The sequence below is a fragment of the Bos grunniens genome, chromosome 29, assembly GCF_055505025.1.
Source record: "Bos grunniens cultivar Pamir isolate PY7600 chromosome 29, Bosgru_T2T1.0, whole genome shotgun sequence".
Lineage (NCBI taxonomy): Eukaryota > Metazoa > Chordata > Mammalia > Artiodactyla > Bovidae > Bos > Bos grunniens.
In genome coordinates, this window is record NC_141193.1 from 27,877,414 (window position 1) to 27,900,727 (window position 23,314).

Here is a 23,314-nt window from a genome sequence, read left to right on the forward strand (position 1 = left end):
TATGTAAAGTTTAAAAATAAAATAAAATTAAAAAAAATAAATAAAATATATTCGTCTGTGTGAGTGTGTGTGTGTGGATCTAAAACAAATATTTATTTGGTTGGATTTGGGTTTACCATTTTCAGTTTCTTTTCTATTTGTCTAATCTTTTTGGTTTTCTAAAATTTGTCTTTTCCTTTTATTGATTTCTTCTTTGGGGTTAATCAAATACTTTTATTCTATTAGGATTTTTTTTCTTTTTTCTTTTTGTAGTTGTTATAGACATTACAATATACACCTTTAATTTCTCAGTCTACTTTGGTACTGTTTTACTAGATCAACATTGCTCCATTTTTCACAGACTGCTTCAAAATGGTATTGTAATACTTGAATATGGTTCTATTTCACCACCCACCTCTCCTTTTGGCTGCTATTGTCATTTGTTACATCTCCATTCTGAGTCCTGCAATAGTGATATAATTTTTGATTTAAAGTTATTTGTATTTTAAAGAAGAAAATAAAAAAGAGATAATCCACGTGGTTTCTGTATTTTTCATCTGTATCTGTTATTGGTAATGGGCTTCATTTCTTTCACTGCACCTGTTTTCTTTCTCCTTCCTTAACAACTTCCTTCATTGTTTCTTGTAGTGCCAGTCAGCTTGCTATGACTCAGTTTTGGTCTATCTGAAATTATCTCTGTGTCACTATCATTTTTGAAACACGGCTTTATTGTGGCTTGACTTCTGGATGTACAGACCATTCACACTCAGTGTGATTATCGGTGTGGCTAACGTGTGTCATCTTGCTGTTTCTCTTCTACTTGTCCCGGGTGATTTGGTTCCCTGTCTACTTTTTTATGTCCATTTTTGCAATAAGTGTTTTGTAAGATTGTATTTTATTTTGATTTCTCATTAGTTATAAATCTTCATTTTGTGGTTCTACTGGTTGTTTTTGTGTTCATAGTATTCACCTTTAAATTATCTTAGGCTACCGTCAAGTGCTATCATACTACTTCACTTATAAGAACCTTAGAGGAAGACACTTCCATTCCTTCCCTGTTGGTCTTTGTGCTACCGTTATACATTTTATTTCAAAGTGTTTTAAACCTTCAAATACATTGTTTTTTAAATAAACAGTCAAAAATAATTTTAAACTATTTAAATAATAAGAAAATAATCTAAAAATAAGAATTAAAAAATTTTACTAGAAATAATAATCTTGGATTTACAATGCTGACATCATTTCCAGTATTCTTTTGTTCTTTTGTGTGACCCATCTTTTCATCTGTTATCATATTCCTTCTGCCTGAAGGACTCTCTTAAAAATTTCATGTAGTGCTAAAAGGCTAGTTGTGATTTCTTTCAACTTTTACATATCTGAAAGGTCTTTATTTTACTTCATCTTTGAAATTTACTTTTGCTATGTATAGAATCCTACGTTGACAGTTTTTTTTATTTCTTTCCATGCTTTTAAAGCTGTTATTTCACTGTCTTTTCACTTGCATTGTTTCACAAAAGATATCTGCTGACATTCTTATCTTTGTTCCTCTGCATGTAACATGTCTTTTTTTATCCTTCTGACTACTTTTTTACCTTATCACTATTTGAAGGAAATTTGAATATGATGTGCCCTCCTGTTTTCTTCTTCATGTCTCATACCTGAGGCTCAGTGAGCTTCTTCTTTTATATATACTTTTCAATGCCTTTGGAATAATTTTGGATAAGATTCAATTTTTTCTTCCTGTATTCCTGCTTCTTATTCAGGGACTCCAATTGCACATATATTAGATGACTTGATTTTCTTGTATAGTTTGATTCTCTTTTAATTTTTATTTATATTTTTGATTCTATTTTTAGTCTTAAAGTTCACTAATCTTGTACTTTGCAACATCTAATATGCCAGCAGCCTCATACAGTATATGTGTCACCTCATACATTACAGTTTTTAATCTCTCTTAGTTTGATTTGGACATACATACACACACAGACACATTTATATATAGCATATATAATATTATACTATATGTTCTAGTTATCTATAATATATAGTTTATATAAACTTTTTTCATGTTTCCCAGTTCAGTCACTCAATCATGTCTAACTCTTTGTGACCACATGGACTGCAGCATGCCAGTCTTCCCTGTCAATCACCAACTCCCAGAGCTTGCTCAAACGCGTGTCCATTGAGTTGGCAATGCCATCCAACTATCTCATCCTCTGTTGTCCCCTTCTCCTCCCAGCACCCAATCTTTCCCAGCATCAGGGTCTTTTCCAATGAGTCAGTTCTTTGCATCAGGTGGCCAAAGTGTTGGAGTTTCAGCTTCAGCATCAGTCCTTCCAGGGAATATTCAGAACTGATTTCCTTTAGGATTGACTGGTTGGATCTCCTTGCAGTCCAAGGGACTCTCAAGAGTCTTCTCCAACACCACAGTTAAAAAGCATCAATTCTTCAGTGCTCAGCTTTCTCTATGGTCTAACTCTCACATCCATACATGACCACTGGAAATACCATAGGTTTCATTATATGGACCTTTGTTGTCCAAGTAATGTTTCTGTTTTTAATATGCTATCTAGGTTGGTCATAACTTTTCTTTCAAGGAGCATGTGTCTTTTAATTTCATGGCTGCAGTCACCATGTGCCATGATTTTGAAACCCAAGAAAATAGCGTCTGTCACTGTTTCCATTGTTTCCCCATCTGTTTGCCATGAAGTGATGGGACTGGTTGCCATGATCTTTGTTTTTTGGATGCTGAATTTTAAGCCAGCATGTTCACTCTCGTGTTTCACTTTCATCAAGAAGCTCTCTAGTTCCTCTTCAGTTTCTGCCATAAGCATGGAGTCATCTGTATATCTGAGGTTATTGATATTTCTCCCAGCAATCTTGATTCCAGCTTGTGCTTCATCCAGCCCCACATTTCACATGATGTACTCTGCACATAAGTTAAATAAGCAAGATGACAACATACAGCCTTGATATACTCCTTTCCCAATTTGGAACCAGTCTGTTGTTCCGTGTCCGGTTCTAACTGTTGCTTCTTGACCTACATACAGATTTCTCAGGAGGCAGATAAGGTGATCTGATATTCCCATCTCTTGAAGAATTTTCCACAGTTTGTTGTGATCCACACAGTCAAAGGCTTTGGTGTAGTCAATATACCAGAAGTAGATGTTTTTCTGGAATCCCCTTACTTTTTCTATGATCCAATGGATGTTGGCAATTTGATCACTGGTTCCTCTGCCTTTTCTAAATCCAGCTTGAACATCTGGAAGTTCTTGGTTCATGTACTGTTGAAGCCTAGCTTGCAGAATTTTGAGCATTAACTTGCTAGCATGTGAGATGAGTGCAATTGTGCAGTAGTTTGAACATTCTTTGGCATTGCCTTCCTTTGGAATTGGAATGAAAACAGACCTTTTCCAGTCCAGTTCATGTTTCTAGTTAACTCTTTACATGAATACAATTATAGTAACTGTTTTAATTTCCTGTTTTCTAACATCTCTGTCAGTTTCGTTTTGATATCAAGTGACTTCCTTTCTCTTCCTTTTGAGTTAGATTTTACTGTTTTCAATCATCATAATAATCTTGTTTGAATATCAGTCATTGCTGATTTTACCTTTTGGATATGCAATATCTTTGTAGTCCTTGAAATATTTCTGACTTTTTTTCTGGGAGATAGTTAAGATACTTACACACAGTTATACCATTCTGAGTCTTGCTGTTAAGATTTTTAGTGGAGGTCAATGGTGTATTTGATATGAAGCTAATTATTCTACACTTCTGAGGCAAGACCTTTTAGTGTACTCCAAAGTACTTCTTTGGGGCTTCCCAACTGGCACTAGTAGTAAAAAACTCACCTGCCAATGCAGGAGACGTAAGAGATGTGAGTTCAGTCCCTCTGTTGTGAAGATCCCTTGGAGGAGGACATGGCAACCCACTCTGGTATTCTTGTCTGGAGAACCCCATGGACAGAGGAACCTGATGGGCTACAGTCCACAGGGTTGCAAAGAGTCAGACATGACTGTAGTAACTTATCATCTAGCAGTATCCAGTGAATTATGAGAATTTTCAGTCTAGCTTGTGGAAGCAGGCAGTAGGCCCCTCCCTAGGTGACCACCAGGTACTGTTACCTCTAATCTATTCTGATTATCTTTCTCCAGCCTTGAGTAGTTTCATGACACTCATTTGCTGATCAGTACTTTGCGAAATGCTTGAACAGGACACTCTGCAGGACTCCAGAGTCCTCTATGTACAGCTCTCACCCTCCACTATTGTGCTCTGCAAGCTCTGGCTGTCTTGTTCTCTCCTTACCCTCAGCTCCACATCCTTAAACTAGGTAGTCCACTGGGCTCCTCTTGTGCCCCTCCCCCAACTTTGTACCAGGTCCAGACCTCTCTCAAGCTAGCAAATAGAGCAAGTGTAGGACTCTTCTCATGTCTTTTATGTCTATCAGGGTTCATTTTTCTAAACTGCCTAATTTCCAGTATCTTAAAATTATTTTTTTCATATATATATATATATATATATATATATATATATATATATATATATATATAGTTTGGTTTGTTCTGTTGTTTTGGGTGGGAAAGTAAGTCCAACTTTAGTAAAGGTAGAAGTCTATTTTTCAACTCAATATCTTTTTATTTCAGTCCTTGAACACATTTTTTTTTTTTTTTCTGTAAAGTTCTGTCTACTATATCCATCATCTGGGTATAAGTGGGGTTAGTTTCTATTATCTGCTTTTTCTTTCACATGGTGACATTTTATTTCTTTAGATGTATAACATTTTTATTGTATGTCAAATATTATGTTCCTATATACTAGAGGTAGAATTTTCCTTTGAAGAGTATGTATTTTCATTACAGCAGGCAGTTAAATTGGCTAGACTCAAGCTCTAATTTCTGCCTCCTCTGTGGTAGCATTGACACAAATCTGTACTCAATTCTTTCCCTGCACATTTGTTGCTAACAATAAGCTAGATCATCTTTAGGCCTGAAATGGTGTTAAATCATTGGTGATGGTGATGATAAAATGGTGATGATAAAAGAGAAGTTGCTTCTTCCTCCAAAATATGCAGGAGGCTGTATGGTATAAAGAAGGTATTCCGGAGTCAAATAAACCTTGATTTAAATGTCTCTCTGCTTCTTTCCAGGCACTTTACTGGGAGCATATGATTTAAACATCTAAGCCCCCGTTTTCTGTTTAAGGTGGTTCAAATTATGTCAGAGCCGTTCTGAGGATCAAATGAAGTAGGGAATATAAAGCGCTTGTCAGAGGGCCTGACACATAGTAAATAATTAATCAGTAGAAGTTCAAACATTCTATTTGGTAATGAGAGAAACTCTAGCAAGAAATACAGATTATTCTAAAATGGAATGGATATAAGTTAAATAAGGTTGCAGAACCGTGTTAAAGAACACAGTAGGAATTCAGGTGATAGAATTGTTAAACCCTATAGGAATTTAGAGGAGAGCAAGAGGATTTTATTTTTTGTGTGGGATTAAAATTTGTGCTTGGATTTTAATTAAAAAAAAAAAAAACAAAACAGTCACTTACAGAGTGGAAACATGAAATGAAATTGCCCATAGAATATGGAATACTAAGGCAACCAGGCCAGAGTTGTGCCAAGGTTTTGTGCTGAAGAATTTTGAGAAATAAAAGAGAATTGGTTGGCAAATTGACTCTTTGAATGCCTGATAGGAGGTTTTTATAATAATGATAATTTTTTAAATACTATAGGAGCCAGATATATTAAAAACACAGAATCACAGAAATTTCAGACTGATAGTGAATATGATCTAGCTCATTTTTAAAAAAATTAACAATGTGCATCTCAGTGGAACTTTAATAGATCTATACTAGAGACATGTCATTGTTATTATACTACAGAAATGTATTACTGCTTAATGGCCACTCAAGGTGGGTCCATCTGGAGATTCACCTGGTCTGCCTAAGAAAGCCTCTATGGACACCCAGAGCTCTGTTGAAGACTAGGTGAAAAACATTGATCTAGTTTAATCTTTGCTTATTATAAAAATAAAAGAATTAATGTATTGAGTTGCAAAGCAATTTGCCCAAGCTGGATTAGCTGTCACATGCCAGAAAAGCTATTGTGATTTTAATGAAAAGTTTTCTGAGTAATTAGTTTTGGGAACATCAGCCCTATATGTTCTGTGAATTGGAGAGGACAGTGATGGAAAACCCGCACAGGAGATACTGCACTCATTCGGGTCTGAGAAAATAAGGAACTGGAGCATGGTATGCTCAGCAAATGTAGAGATTGAATGAAGAGCAGATTTTTCAACCATGTCAAAGGAAGAAGTTTCAGTGAATGTTCCTTCCTTTCCTCTGTCTTTGTTCACCAGCAAATATTCCTTTCGTGCCCACTGAATTCCAGGTCCTGCTCTGTCATGTCTCCTCATGGGGCTTCCAATGTGGTTAGGAGAAGACAGACAGACATAAGATATGTGTGTAAAGCATAAAGGATGTTTATATAGATATGCATGTAAAGTACAAAGTATGTTAAGTGCCAATAAGGACAAAGGAGAGAAAAACATAATGAGAGGATTGGGAATAAGTAGATATGGTTGTAATTTCAGATGCCGTGGCCAGGCAAGGGCTTGCTGAGAAGGTGGATATTTGTTTGTACAGACTTGGAGATTGAAAGATTAAGCCATGGAAGTATCTGCGAGAACATTCTAGAAAGAGGAACAGCATATGTGGATAACATATGCAGTGGCTGGAACATGACTGATATGCCTGAGTAGTAGCTGGGAAGTCATTATGGCTGTCTTGGCCAGTATAAGCAAAAGAAAGTGTTTGATGAATTCAGAGGTAAGAGCAGGTCAATCATGTGGGGTTTCATAAGCCTTTAGAAGAACTTTGACTTTATATTCATTGATTGTGAGGAATGAGAGCTAGGATGGAATATTGGGAAGGAAAATGAGATTGATACATAGAAAGATACATAGTGTATAGCGTTTTGGGGAGAATAAATTTGAAATGAAGATACCTCTGAGATTAGCTAATTCATAGGCAACAGTATATGTGTATATTAACTTTTGTTGGCAGTCAGATTATAGAACTGTGGATCAGAAACCCTCCAGATTAGAGACAAAAGTTGCAATGGGATAAATTGATTCTTTCTGGATGAATTTAGGAATGATTTGTGCAGAGAATAATCAAATAAAAAGAAACACTTTGGAGGTAAAATAGGAAGGTACAACCAGGAAGAGACTGATTTTCTTGTGCCAACTCAGTAAAAAAGAGATTTATAAAAGGTGGAGAAGAGTCATATCACCAGTGCCATTGATGCTATTATTAATAGCAGACACCTTTCAATTTAATGGACCAAAACTATTGCTAATCAGGACTTACAAAGAAGAGACAGTAATAATGATGTCACCATATATTCAGTGTAGCAGTTAATTGACTTCTGGAGGTTGTTCATGCCTTGTTGAAGCTTTGTTTGTGAGGCAGACAAAACATTTATTTTTGCTATTGCAAATTGACTAATGAAGAAACTGGGGAACAGAGAGATCGCTTAAACTCGATAGCACCATTCAGCTGGTTAGCAGCAGATGAAGACATAAGCCCAAAGCCCAGATCTGCCGTCTTATAGGGAGTTAAAGCTGGAAGAGGACCAAAGTGTGCTATAGCACAGGCCTTGCTTTATACACGAAAGCAATAGAATCCTTGAGACTTGGACTGTCTTGGCCTAGACACATAGCTCCTCTGTGACTAAGTGGGGATTAGAAATTAGAGAATATTAATGATTGCAAACATAATGAGTGCCTGCCTAGCTTGGTAGAGTAGCTTTCCATTGATCTCATTCAATCCTTAAAACAACAATGTGAGCTAAGTAATACCCTCTCCTTTAGAGCTAAGGAAACTGAAAGCTGAAAAAAGATAAATAACTGCTCAGAGTTTTCTATTTAGGCAGTCACAGAGCCAGGATTCCAACTCAGGTTATGTGTCTACAAAGCTTTGTCCCATTTGCACATTATTTTGATTCTTGGTTTTCAACACAAAACCACTTTTTTACCTGCCTGTATCATCTTCATTGGCGCTGAAATTTTTTGTCTTGTTTGCTTATTTTCGTTTTTAGAAACTGTGTCTACATGATTCTGACCTGAGCACAATCTTTCTCCTTAATATGTAAAGGGGCCTATGAAAACAGGAAAAACTGGCTGTAACAATAAAGCAGCTCCAACAAGACAGAAACACATCTCTGCTCACATGAAGAGTCCCTGACAGTTTCAGGTCTCTGTAAGGGCTCTGCTCTGCCTAGTCATGCAGGGAGCCAGGCAAACCGAGGCTCTGCCGTTTTCAACATGTGGCTTCCAAGTTTCCAGGTACATCAGCCTCCAGGGAGAAGGTGCGAATAGCATGGAGGTTCATAGGAGACGTGTTGGGAGCCATACTGGAATTACATGATTTCTAACTTCAGAGCTGGAGCTTAGTCATGTGGCGTCACCCATCTGAAAAGGAGTGCTCGGAATACACGCTTGGGAGCCGAAGAAGGAGAAAAGATGGAAGAGCTAGCCTATTCCTACTGTAGAGCCTCTCTTTTTATTTTTAACTTTTTATTAAAGTATAGTTGGTTTATAATGTTGTGTTAGTTTTTGGTATACTGCAAAGTGATTCAGTGTGTATACATACATACAGACACACGTGTGTGTATTTCAGATGCTTTTCCATTACAATATTATAAGATTACAATATTGCATTATCAATATTATAAGATATTGAATACAATCCCCTGTGCTATACAGTAGGTCTTTGTTGCTTATCTGTTTTATATATATGTTTTGTATATAGTTGTGTGTATCTGTTAATCCTGAGCCAATTTCTCTCCCATCCCCGCTTCCTCTTTGGTAATCATAAGTTTGTTTTCTATGTCTGTGAGTCTGTTTCTATTTTGTAAATAAGCTCATTTGTATAATTTTTTTTAGATTCCATATGTAAGTGATATCATATATTTGTCTTTTTCTGACTCACTTCACTTAGTTTGATTTTCTCTAGGTCCATCTGTGTTGCTATAAATGACATTATCTCCTTCTTTTTTTATGGCTGCATAGACTTTTGTTGTATGTATGTACCGCATCTTTATCCATTCATCTGTTAATAGGTACTTAGGTTGTTTCCATGTCTTCACTATTTATAGCACTTACAAATAGTGCTGCTATGAACATTGGGGTGCTTGTATCTTTTTGAATTAGGGCTTTTTCCAGATATATGCCCAGAAGTGGGCTTGCCGGATATTATGACAGCTCTATTTTGAGTCTTCTAAAGAATCTCCAGACTGTTCCCCGCAGTGGCTGTACCAATTTGCATTCCCACCGAGAGTGTGGGAGGGTTCCCTTTTCTCCACTCTTTCAGCGTTTGATATTTGTTGACTTCTTAAGGATAGCCTTTCTGACTGGTGTGACCTAATACCTCCATGTGGTTTTGAGCCTAGCTTTTTTATTTGTCTTTTTAGTTTCCCTCATGTATTCTGAGATATGCTATGCTCATAAAGTCCTGGAACTCAGCAAATATTCAATAATAATCATGTTTGCATTCACTATACTTGAGCACTTTATGGTATAACTCCCAGTTCTTTAAATTCATGTAATTTGGTGGGGGAGGAGAGAATGCAGTTTTATTGGATGTATATTATAGATTTGGGCTTTGCAGGTGGCCGTACTGCTAAAGTACCCACCTGCAAAATCCCAGAGATGTAAGAGACACGGGTTCAATCCCTGGGCTGGGAAGATCCCCTGAGGAGGGCATGGCAGCCCACTACAGTGTTCTTGCCTGGAAAATCCCATGGATAGAGGAGATAGGCAGGCTATAGTCCATGAGAATGCAGAGTCAGACATGACTGAAGGAACTTAGCATGCATGCACATACCCATGTTACAGAGTCACAGATTCTATTCCTGAATGTTTTGCAATATCACAGCTGTCTCTGAACACAAATGAACACTTTAAAGATCCAGAAATCATCTCTCAGTCCTAACCAGTTACCCGATTACAAGTTAATAATAACTTTTTTCTGTCTTCTATTTTTAAGCAGAAATATAGATGTCAACATTAATAACCTATTCAACAGGAGAAGCAATAGATTTTGCTTAAGGGTCTTTTTTATTCATTTCTATGAAGTTTAATTTTGTTATCCCTGATCTACAAGTGAGAAAGCAAAGATTTGGAAAAAAAATCTAAACAATACATTAGTGTGTTGGTGAACAGAAGTTTGAAGTCATATTTGCATCCAAAGCCAATGTTCTTAACCATGGTTATACATTTACATTCTAGTTGTCCTGATAGACTCTACATGTCTGGTGTAAAGAGGCTTTATCTCTTCATCTCTTTATCATAGGGTGGTATACAGCTTCATACAAGTATGCTCAATAAACTTCTGTTGAATGAGCAAAAGCATCAAGTTTTCCCTTATGATTCAACATACAAACCTGCAGAAAAGTTATAATCCAGCTGCAGCTGGAACCACTATTTCACTGTGAACTTCAGCTAATTCATATGAAATTTAAGAGAGAGGAGATCAGCTGAGGGAAGAGACTGATCTGACTGAAGAAACTAGAATTTTGCAAGAATCCAAGGAGGTGTTTGTCAATGACTTTTGATAGCAAATTCACTGTACATTCAAAATAGGATTAAATGTGTTGCTTAGGATACATCCTATGAAGAAAAGCTTTGGTAGCCATCATGGTAAGTTAAAAACTGAAGGCGCAAATAAGACTGAAGACAACTTTACCTGTGTGTCTTTTGTTGCTTGTTGTACTGCCTTAAAAATCTCTGAAAATTAGACTCAGAAGCAAAGTCTTAAACAAACCAAACCAAACCAACCAAACAGAAAGAAACTACATGTTGTCTTTTAGAGGTAAATAATATATAAAGATTAAACTATCACCATAATATTTAGTTTTGTGAATTCACTGTATCACTGTGATTTGCAAACAGCAGGATCTCTTGTGGTACTTTGAATCTCTTTCATTCATTCATTCCTACAAACTGTTATTGGTCACTTTCAAACTACTTTACAGTCCCTTATAATCACATAAAATGTACACCTAAGATGTTGTGTCAATTCTTAGAAGCTCTGCATTTCAGTGATGTACACAAAAGGGGAAATGCTGCTGTGCTTAAATAGATGTGTGTGTACACATTGAATCACTAGGGGAGATAGGCACTGTATGTCTAGAGGAGTTGGAGAAGGTAGTGTCAGTTGGGGTTGGAAGGATGAGCATGTATTATTATATACTGCGTTTTCCTGATCAAGTTCCTGGATTTCATGGATCATGTTGTCTTCACTTTTGCATCTGCTACCACTCAAATATCATCCTTGACTCATATTTTCATCTCAGTGTATATTTAGAGAATTGAATAAATGTATTGTCTCTGTAAAAATCATTCTTTCTTCATTTGCCAATGACATGATGTGACAGAAGAGTAACAAATATGGATTCTAGCTCATTCTGAACTTGGTCTCACCATTTGTCAATTGTGTGACCTTGCCTGTCACGTGAATTATCATGTTGTTGTTGTTTAGTCACTAAGTTTTGTCCAACTCTTTGCGACCCTATGGACTGCAGAACTCCAGGCTTCCCTGTCCATCACTATCTCCTGGAGTTTGCTCAAACTCATGTCTATTGATTCGGTGATGCCATCCAACCATCTCATTCTCTGTTGCCCTCTTCTCCTCCAGCCCTCAATCTTTTCCAGCATCAGGGTCTTTTCCAGTGAGTTGGCCCTTCACATTGGTGGCCAAAGTATTAGAACCTCAGCTTCAGCATCAATTCTTTCAATGAATATTCAGGGTTGATTTCCTTTAGGATTGACTGGTTTGATCTCCTTGCTGTCCAAGGGACTCTGAAGAGTCTTCTCTAGCACCACAATTCAAAAGCATCAGTTCTTCAGCGCTCAGCCTTCCTTATGGTCCAACTCTCACATCAGTACATGACTACTAGAAAAACTTTATCTTTGACTATATATTGGATCTTTGTCAGCAAAGTGATGTCTCTGCTTTTTAATACACTGTCTAGGTTTGTCATAACTTTTCTTCCAAGGAGCAAGCATCTCTTAATTTCATGGCTGCAGTCACCATCTGCAATGATTTTGGAGCCCAAGAAAATAAAATCTGCCACTGTTTCTATTTTTTCCCCACCTATTTGCTGTGAGTTATTATGTAGCAGAGACTGAATACAGAAATGAATACTGTAGATTCCACGCTCAAGAATCCTCCCAACGTCTCTCCACCATTTTCAGGTCTGTGCTGGATTAAACTGAAATTTAAACAAAACTCTAGGTTTTGTTATAGGAAGGAAAAATGAATGTTTTGTTTGTCTGTTTCCTTTGCGATGGCTGACACTGGCTGATGCAGCCGGGCACCCTCCAATTTAATCAGGATTCCTTAAGACAGGGAGCCGGATTCCATAGTGAACTCACAGAGACCCCATTCCCAGAGCATCTGTCTTGTTTGTTTGCCTGTAGCAAGTACTGACTAGTAGAAACAAATCTCTTAGGACAAAGGCAGCCGCAAGCCATTTACCATTTTTAACGTCCCCGCGGTATCACTGAAAAGCTTCCAAGTATTTTCTGTATTTGGGTTTGCGGTGGTTGCTTTTAATACTACTGTGACTACGTAGAAGAAATAGTTTTCTGAACACGATGAAAATATGATCACCTCTCAAGTGCAGCCTGGTTCCATATAAAATGAAATTGTTAGCTTCAGTTATGGACCTGACCCACAGAATAGAAAGGCGCAGCCTTGTTTCCAGCTGCTGGTCTGTCATGAGCCTTGATTATCCCTGGTGAGTCCCCAGAAACTGCTGTGGTCAGTTCAGCTCCCAGGCAAGGGATGCCATGGCTACTTTCCTAGTTTTCACTATAAGCCAGGGGTTCCCTAGTGTCTGTAAAGTAATTGTAGATGTATAAATTGCTTGTCTTCACTCCCTGTAAGAGTTCCCTATGCTACACAGGTAGCTTCTACCCTGCTGGAAGCTTTTGCTAGTCTCTCTTACTTCAGTTTGGGAATAAAAACATCTGTGAATTGAAAAAAAAAAAATTTGCACATCTTTCACTACTCCTGCTCCTCCTAGAAACTGCTTATTAATTGAGGGCAGGGGAATTATTTGTAAGATGTTCAGATAATTTAACCTCCAAACTGGGTTGGTTTTGAGAGTGAGTGGGGCAGCAGGTGACCCTGAGACCAACCAGAACATATGACTTTTGGTTATTTGGGAAGCTTTTGTTTTTATATTTCCTGGTTTCTTGACACATTAACTGTGGCTAGATGGTTGTTACCTAAATATTATCTGTAGTCTAGAAGCGGCAGGGTCTGTAGGGATCATGACTGCCTTTCTGGAAGCTTTGGAAATAAATGCCTGAGGCCGAATATGTTGCTGCTTTGTTACAGAGACTTATCTTTCAGCCTCATATAGAGGTGGTATCTCTGAAAATCAGTCTTACAGTCATGTCTGAAACTGACTTCATAACTTAGGGCCAGTCCTTCCCCTCTGTGAGACATAGCCTCAGGTCACTTCTCTGTGTCAACTTTTGAACATTTTAATGATCCAAGGTGTGTCCCACTGAACCACACGGCTATAAAATTTCAGAAATGAGAATATGGCTGTTGAAAATCTATTTGTTGGAGATATATACTAAATGCACACACAACCTGCCTACAGTGGCTGAAGGTGCACAGAAGCACTTGATCCTGAGGGCTGATTGCATTTAGAAACCTAAGGAATGAACAGCATGAAGGGAACATCCCAGCCATGAAGGAATAAGATGGCATTTGGCAGAAAAAGACCACAATGGAGTTGTCTGGAATAGAGAGCTGCATCGTTCTCTATACTTGACTCAACTGCCATGAGATAAGAATGGCAGTTTTCAAACTGTGTTCACAGTCTTATACACAACTCAGGACTTTTCAGGGACATCGTACCACAGGTCACTGCCCTTGAACTGATGCCAATGGCAGGGCATGCGGAACAGTACACTGTATCCATTATGTGTTATGTGCCTGTGTGCCAAGTTGCTTCAGTCATGTCTGATTCTTTGGGACCCTATGGACTATAGCCCACCAGGCTTCTCTGTCCATGGGGATTCTCCAGGCAAGAAAGCTGGAATGGGTTGCCATGCCCTCCTCCAGCGCATCTTACCCACTGAGGGACGGAACCCATGGCTACTGCATTACAGGTGGATTCTTTACCGCTGAGCCATCAGGGAAGCTCGTGTGCTTTATTCATTTCAGTCACTCAGTGGTGTCTGACTCTTTGTGACTCCATGGAATGCTGCACACCAGGCTTCCCTGTCCATCATCAACACCCGGAGCTTGCTCAAACGCATGTCCATTGAGTCGGTGATGCCATCCAACCATCTCATCCTCTGTCATCCACTTCTCCTCCTGCATTTAATCTTTCCCAGGATAAGGATCTTTTCCAATGAGTCAGTTCTTCATGTCAGGTGATGAAAGTATTGAAGTTTCAACTTCAGCATCAGTCCTTCCAATGAATATTCAGGACTGATTTCCTTTAGAGTTGATTACTTTTATCTCCTTGCAGTTGAAGGGACTCTCAAGAGTCTTCTCCAACACCACACTTCAAAAGTATCAATTCTTCAGTGCTCAGCTTTCTTCATGCTCCAGCTCTCACATCCATACATGACTACTGGAAATACAATAGCTTTGACTAGATGGACTTGGTTGACAAAGTAATGTCTTTGCTTTTTAATATGCTGTCTAGGTTGGTCACAGCTTTTATTCCAAGGAGCAAGTATCTTTCAATTTCATGGGTGCAATCACCATCTGCAGTGATTTTGGAGCCCCCAAAATAAAGTCTCTCTCTGTTTGCATTGTTTCCCCATTTGCCGTGAAGTGATGGGACCAGATGCTATGATCTTAGTTTTCTGAATGTTGAGGTTTAAGCCAACTTTTTCACTCTCCTCTTTCACTTTCATCAAGAGGCTTTTGAGTTCCTCTTCACTTTCTGCCATAAGGGTGGTGTCATCTGCATATCTGAGGTTATTGATATTTCTCCCAGCAATCTTGATTCCAGCTTGTGTTTCTTCCAGTCCAGCGTTTCTCATGATGTACTCTGCATATAAGTTAAATAATCAGGGTGACAATATACAGCTTTGACACACTCCTTTCCCGATTTGGAACCTGCCTGTTGTTCCATGTCATATTCTGACTGTTGCTTCCTGACGTGCATACAGATTTCTCAGGAGGTAAGTTAGGTAGTCTGGTATTCCCATTTCTAATAATTTTCTACAGTTTTGTTGTGATCCACACATTCAAAGGCTTTGGCCTAGTCAATAAAACAGAAGAAGGTGTTTTTCTGGAAATCTCTTGCGTTTTTGATGATCCAACGGATATTGGCAATTTGATCTCTTGTTCCTCTGCCTTTTCTAAATCCTGCTTGAACATCTGGAAGTTCACAGTTCACGTACTGTTGAAGCCTGACTAGGTGGATTTTGAGCATTACTTAGCCAGCATGTGAGATGAGTGCAATTGTGTGGTAGTTTGAGCATTCTTTGGCATTGCCTTTCTTGGGATTGGAATGAAAACTGACCTTTTCCAGTTCTGTGGCCACTGCTGAGTTTTCCAAATTTGCTGGCATACTGAGTACAGCACTTTCACAGCATCATCTTTTAGGATTTGAAATAGCTCAACTGGAATTCCATCACCTCCACTAGTTTTGTTCATAGTGATGCTTTCCAAGGCCCACTTGACTTCACATTCCAGGATGTCTGGCTCTAGGTGTGTGATCATACCATCGTGGTTACCTGGGTCATGAAGATCTTTTGTGTATTCATGCCACCATTTCTTAATATCTTCTGCTTCTTTTTGGTCCATACCATTTCTGTCCTTTATCGTGCCCATCTTTGCATGACATGTTCCCTTGGTATCTCTAGTTTTCTTGAAGAGATCTCTAGACTTTCCCTTTCTATTGTTTTCCTCTATTTCTTTGCATTGATCACTGAGGAAGGCTTTCGTATCTCTCCTTGCTATTCTTTGGAACTCTGCATTCAGGTTCTTATATATTTTCTTTTCTCCTTTGCCTTTTGCTTCTCGTCTTTTCTCAGTTATTTGTAAGGCCTGCTCAGACAACCATTTTGCCTTTTTGCATTTCTTTTTCTTGGGGATGATCTTGATCACTCCCTCCTGTACAATGTCATGAACCTCCATCCATAGTTTCTCAAGCACTCAGTCTATCAGATCTAATCCCTTGACTCTTTTGTTACTTCCACTGTATAATCGTAATGGATTTGATTTAGGTCATATCTGAATGGGCTATTAGTTTTCCCTACTTTTTTCAATTTAAGTCTGAATTTGGCAATAAGGAGTTCATGATCTGAGCCACAGTCAGTTCCTGGTCTTGTTTTTGCTGACTGTATAGAGCTTCTCCATCTTTGACTGCAAAGAATATAATCAATCTGATTTCAGTATTGACCATCTGGTGATATCCATCTGTAGGGTTGTCTCTTCTTTTGTGGGAAGAGGGTGTTTGCTATGACCAGTGTGTTCTCTTGGCAAAACTCTATTAGTCTTTGCCCTGCTTCATTCCATATTCCAAGGCCAAATTTGCCTGTTACTCCAGGTGTTTCTTGACTTTCTACTTTTGCATTCCAGTCCCCTGTAATGAAAAAGACATCTTTTTTTTGGTGTTCTAGAAGGTTTTGTAGGGCTTCATATAACCGTTCAACTTCAGCTTCTTCAGCGTTACTGATTGGGGGTATAGGCTTTTATTACTATGACATTGAATGGCTTGCCTTGGAATCAAACAGAGATCATTCTGTTATTTTTGAGATTACAACCATGTACTGCATTTTGTACTCTTTTGTTGACTATTAGGGTGACTCCATTTCTTCTAAGGGATTCTTGACCACAATAGTAGATATAATGGTCATCAAAATTAAATTCACTCATTCCGATCCATTTTATTTTACTGATTCCTAAAATGTCGATGTTCAGTCTTGCCATCTCCTGTTTGACCACTTCCAATTTACCTTGATTCATGGACCAAACATTCCAACTTCCTTTTCAATACTGCTCTTTACAGCACTGGACTTTACTTCCATCACCACTCATATCCACAACTTGACGCTGTTTTTGCTTTGGCTCTGTCTCTTTATTCTTTCTGGAGTTATTCTCCACTGATCTCCAATAGCATATAGGGCACCTACTGACTTGGGGAGTTGATCTTTCAGTGTCCTATCTTTTTGTCTTTTCATACTGTTTATAGGGTTCTCAAGGCAAGAATACTGAAGTGGTTTGCCATTCCCTTCTCCAGTGGACCATGTTTTGTCAGAACTCTCCACCATGACCCGTCCATCTTGAGTCGCCCTACATGGCGTGGCTCATAGTTTCATTGGGTCAGACAAGGCTGTGGCCCATGTGAATAGTTTGATTAATTTTCTGTGACTATGGTTTTCATTCTATCATGTGGTTTTCATGTGCTATATATTAGTATTAGTTTAATTTCTTTTTATATAAGACTACTGTAGTATAGATATTTCCAGGAGAAATAGGGGAAGATTCCCAGCCAGCAATTGCTATATTCCAAGAAGTAATTACCTGAAGAGGCTATGTAAGATGAGCTGAGCCTACCATGACAATCAACAGCTCATCTTTCTGCAGGGTTGTCACTTTCCTTCAGCTCAGAGGCAAGTCTTTGGGCTACAGAATCTGAGTGGTCCATGCATTTGCTGATTCTATGAAGCCAGATTCTAGAGCAAAGAGAGCCTAGAATACATCCTTTAATGAGGGATGACTGAAGAATGAGTAGCTCTGATTGACTATCATAAATCAAGTCATTTAGTGAATTGGCAGTTGTAGAGAGAGAGAGAACAGTAGTTCCCAAATTGTGCTCCCCCAAACCTTAGTTTTGTAAGCTACAATCCAAAGAAAAAGCACTCTGCAGCCAAATAAATATGGGAAACAGTGCATATTATGATTCTACTCTCCAAGTTACAGGGCATATAAATATGTTAAATCTCTGAGACTGAAATCTAAAAATCATTAGCTTAACACTGTTTAAGATAGAGTTTCCTGGACTTATTTGTTCACAGATATTTTCAAAGAATACCAAGCAATATCTGGAGTTATTCTCTTGGAATCGTCAATTCAGAGAAGAATCATGTTCTCTGAATGACAGATCTGTGCCAGACATCCTCAATTTAGTTTTTGGTGATTCAGCATATGCAGTTAGAAATGTCTTCATGACCATCAGCTCTCATCCATTGTTCAATTCATGAGAGAGCATCCGAAAACTGAAGCTTTCATTTTGTTTGAATTCTGGGGGAAAAGATGGGACTTGGTTCTTCCAGTAACTTTCATTTTAGGTGAATAACCAGTTTTAATCAGTATGTTGACCTGAGTATGTTAGGTGTGTTAGGTGTTTATTAAAAGGTTAGTGTCAAAAGAAATTAATGTCCTGGTGGGCTTGTGTTTTTCTCTGAGGCAGATATTGATGAATGTACAGAGGGAATCATTGAGTGCCACAACCATTCCCGCTGCGTTAACCTACCAGGGTGGTACCACTGTGAGTGCAGAAGCGGTTTCCATGACGATGGGACCTATTCACTGTCCGGGGAGTCCTGTATTGGTAAGCAGCTTTCAGCCCTGCCCTCCATCCCTCTGGACCTTTGCAGGAGAGGCAGCCTACTTTGGTAGTCTGTTCAGCTCCCACTGTTAAAATATGACCCCTCCCTCTTTAAACTCATCAGTTCTCAGATTTGCTCCCTCTTTAATTCAGGGATCAGGCCAGGGATTATGTGATGTAGAGTTTTAGAACTGTTATTCAAAAACTAGGGCAGTCAGAGGACAAAGCCTAAGTCTGTAGGCTGTGGTGTTTAGTTCTTTCTGAAGGAAATCATGATGACTTGCTAGAATTTTTTGCAGTTTGAGATGCAGCTGTGGGAGAAAAGGAAATATTACTGGACACAGAAAGTTCAGTTTAAATCTCAGCTCTTGTACCACAAATGTCACTGCACCTCTCTGCGCCTTCATCTGTGAATATATAAAAATGTGCATAATAATGCACATATTTATATTATTAGATTTAAATGGGATGCCATATATTTAAAGATTATAAGCTTTGGATTGATGCACAAATATAATAGAGTCAAATTAACCTTATTATTGTTGCTATTATTGCTGCCATCATCTTTGCAAGGTCTCCTTTCATCTCTTTTCTGCTTGTGGTTCTGTTACCTGCTGGACAGAGGGGGTTAGGAGATGGAGTTCTTCACCTTTAAGACCTTATACCTGTCATGAAATCCAAACAACTGATCAAGAATGTAATTGTTTCCATGAGAACCTTAACCAATCCAGTTATTTCATGTCATGTGGACTCAGCTGAATTCTTAATGTTGATTTGAGCTGACCCAGAGGGCAAGCATTCTGACCATGGGTTCTCAAAGTTCAGAATGCTGTATTAGAAAGTGGAAATTTGATTTTGAAAATCCATTGTCTCTGCTCACCGTGTATCCTTTTTTTTCTAAAGGTTGCTGCTAAGAACCAATCAGTGTTTTTACAACTTCTGCCCTGAGATGGGCTCTGAAGCAAAGATGAATTAGGGAACAGTAAGCACACAAGCTTGTCCATTGCAGTCTTGGTATTACTGTTGAAAGGCATGCAGCTTAGTTGTTGCAGGCATAGACCCTTGAGCCAGACTCCCTGCAGTCAGATTCCAGCTCTGCCATGACTAAGTATGCTGCAAGATCTTCTCTAAACTGTACCTCAGTTATCTTGTGTGTAAAATGGAAATGGTCATATGTTTCTGCATACTCAGCACTCTGTCTCATACTCCATCCCTATTCTTTTTATTGTTAAAGCCATGATTTGCAACTTCACGGAGAGCTTTGCATTTAACCTGGGTCTTCATATACTTCCTTTACTCCATGGCCAGGAACTTCTGTATATATGCAACTCGTAGTAGATAGATGTTATGTGAATAGGAATAGATCAAATAGCTATTGTTATTGAGCGCCGAAGAATTGATGCTTTTGAACTGTGGTGTTGGAGAAGACTCTTGAGAGTCTCTTGGACTGCAAGGAGATCCAACCAGTCCATTCTGAAGGAGATCAGCCCTGGGATTTCTTTGGAAGGAATGATGTGAAAGCTGAAACTCCAGTACTTTGGCCACCTCATGCGAAGAGTTGACTCGTTGGAAAAGACTCTGATGCTGGGAGGGATTGCGGGCAGGAGAAGGGGATGACGGAGGATGAGATGGCTGGATGGCATCACCGACTCAATGGACGTGAGTTTGAGTGAACTCCGGGAGTTGGTGATGGACAGGGAGGTCTGGCGTGCTGTGATTCAGATCAGATCAGATCAGTGGCTCAGTCGTGTCCGACTCTTTGCAACCCCATGAATCGCAAAGAGATGGCTATAGTCACCATCTGCAGTGATTTTGGAGCCCCCCAAAATAAAGTCTGACACTGTTTCCCCATCTATTTCCCATGAAGTGGTGGGACCGGATGCCATGATCTTCATTTTCTGAATGTTGAGCTTTAAGCCAACTTTTTCACTCTCCTCTTTCACTTTCATCAAGAGGCTTTTGAGTTCCTCTTCACTTTCTGCCATAAGGGTGGTGTCATCTGCATATCTGAGGTTATTGATATTTCTCCCGGCAATCTTGATTCCAGTTTGTGTTTCTTCCAGTCCAGCATTTCTCATGATGTACTCTGCATATAAGTTAAATAAACAGGGTGACAATATACAGCCTTGACGAATTCCTTTTCCTATTTGGAACCAGTCTGTTTTTCCATGTCCAGTTCTAACTGTTGCTTCCTGACCTGCATACAAATTTCTCAAGAGGCAGATCAGGTGGTCTGGTATTCCCATCTCTTTCAGAATTTTCCACAGTTTATTGTGATCCACACAGTCAAAGGCTTTGGCATAGTCAATAAAGCTGTTATTCATGGCATCGCAAAGAGTCAGACATGACTGAGCGACTGAACTGAACTGAACCAATTGGAGATAGAAAGATATAATTTTGATATAGGTGAGATTACATTTGGGGACTAAAAACAAAACTTTCACTTTTAAAAACTGTATTTGATATCAATAAATGTGGGATGCTTAGCTTTTTGTTCATGAGAGACCGTAGAGATCACCTCGCTGATGCAGTTGACCACCACGGTGTCACATACTTCTGTACCTTTGCACGTGCCGACCCTCTGTGGGTGGAATGGAGCAGAGCTCTGACTCAGGGATGACCCTCTCTTTTCTTGATCATGTTGATTCAAAAATGAATTTCTGCTCATTGCCCTAACTTCAGCTCAGATGTCACCAGATCGCCATGAAGCGTTCTCTGAAATCTTCATAGGGGTTATCAGTCCTCTCCTCTACTAACTCTAGAGCTTCTATCCTGGCATATGTTTCTGTAGCTGTTCTACTGTTCAGTTTATTGTTCTTGTACTAGTCTGTAAACATAAAATAAGGTTCATTGTTCTGTCTCTCCAGCGAGATGCTTTGGTAATTGGTGTTCAGTAAATGAGAAAACGCAACCATAGTTCATCTGTCCAGTAAAGAAATACAGTCACAGAAAGAGTAACACCTTGCTTCTGGCCTCACAGCTTATTTGGTACAAGTAGAGACGCAAGCCTAGGTCAAAGGTGACCCTACATCCCAAATGCCTGGGACAACCCCACTTTACGCCTGTTCTGATGTAATTATCAGTTGTGCCCTGTCACGGTCATAAATGTCCCTGCTAGGATGACAGATGCCGTGGCCACCTCACCTACTGATTTCTCTCTGCCATACTGAGTGGTGTGCCTGGGGGAACAGAGCTCTGCCTCCCTGGGGATGTACTTTCCTCATCCATGAACTGATTTCAGCTCTACACAGGAAAACATTGGTAAGCTGGAGTCCTTGGCAAGGAACTAGGGTTGTTTTAATTAGAACATTTTAAATTTAGATAATTGTTCCTCTGAATTCCCTTTCATTTCCTCACTAAAAATAGCTTTGTAAATGAGTCTTACTAAGAACAGGAATCTGACCATCATTTAGGTTTTTGGTTTTTTTTTTCCCTCTTGGTAATTGAAAGCACTCTTGGTTCAGAATATTTCTTGGCATAATAGATGTATAAATCTGATCATATCACTTTTATGTTATATCCTTCTAATGCCTTCCCAGTAAATATAAAATAAATTTCTAACTCTTTGCATGGTCTTTCCTCCAGGCTTTAGGTGACATTGCCCCTGTCCACTTGTTGGGCTTTCTCTTATATATGTTAGCCTTTCTGATCTTTTCATGTCTTGCACGTAACAGTGAAATCACCTGGTTTTAGGGCCTTTGCCTTTGCTGGAACACTGCCTGGAACACTCACTCTCTGTTTTCTTGCATGTTTTAAAAATGAAATATAGCTGATTTACAATGTTGTGTTAATTTCACACGTATAGCATGCATGTGTGCTAAGTTGCTTCAGTTATGCTGGACTCTTTGCAACCCTATGGACTGTAGCCTGCCAGGCTCCTCTGTCCGTGGGATTCTCCAGGCAAGAATACTGGAGTGAGTAGCAGGTCCTTCTCCAGGGGATCTTCCAAACCCAGAGATCGAACTCACATCTTTGATGTCTCCTACATGGGCAGATGGGTTCTTTACCACTAGCACCACCTGGGAAGCCTGTGTATAGCACAGTGATTTTTTTTTTCTTTGCAGATTATATTCCATTCAAAGTTATTACAAGATACTAGAAATAATTTTTGGTGCTATACAACAAATCCTTGTTATCTGTTTTATGTATAATAGTTTGTATCTGCTAATCTCATACTCCTATTTGTCCCTCCCTCCTTCCACTTCCTTTTTTGGTATCCCAAAGTTTGTTTCCATGTTTATGAGTCTGTTTTGTAAATCAGTTCATTTGTATCATTTGTTTTTTAGATTCTACATGTAATTGATATTATATATTGTTTTTCTTTCTCTGACATATCATTTAATATAATGTTCTCTACATCCATCCATGTGGCTGCAAAAGGCAGTAGTTTGTTCCTTCTTTATGCCTGAGTAATATTCCATCATGTGTATGTGTGTATACACACATACATACCACATCTTCTTAAGCTGATCATTTGTTGATGGACACTTGGGTTGTTTCCATATCTTGCCTTTTGCAAATAAGTGCTACTATGAATATTGAATGCATGTATCTTTTTACATTAAAGTTTTTGTTTTTCCAGATGTATACCCAGGAGTGGAGTTGCTAGATCATATGATAGTTCTATTTTTACTTTTCAAAGGAACCTCCATACTGCATTCCACAGTGCATGCCTGCATGCTAAGTCGATTCATTCATGTCCAGCTCTTTGTGACTTTATGGACTGTGGCCCAC

At 38.8% G+C, this 23,314-nt stretch overlaps 1 protein-coding gene across 13 annotated transcripts in view; it reads left to right on the plus strand.

The window, feature by feature from the left end:
- The window catches only part of NELL1 (neural EGFL like 1), a 1,048,536-nt gene that overhangs the window by 952,520 nt on the left and 72,702 nt on the right, over window positions 1-23,314 (plus strand). For 10 of the 13 annotated variants that reach the window (XM_086385555.1, XM_086385551.1, XM_086385553.1 and 7 more), the window contains one exon: window positions 18,443-18,583. The exons of the other annotated variants lie outside the window; for them this stretch is intronic. In XM_086385555.1, the coding sequence (XP_086241681.1) occupies window positions 18,443-18,583 (141 nt within the window). The remainder of the gene's footprint in view (window positions 1-18,442; window positions 18,584-23,314) is intronic. 13 annotated transcript variants of the gene reach the window in all.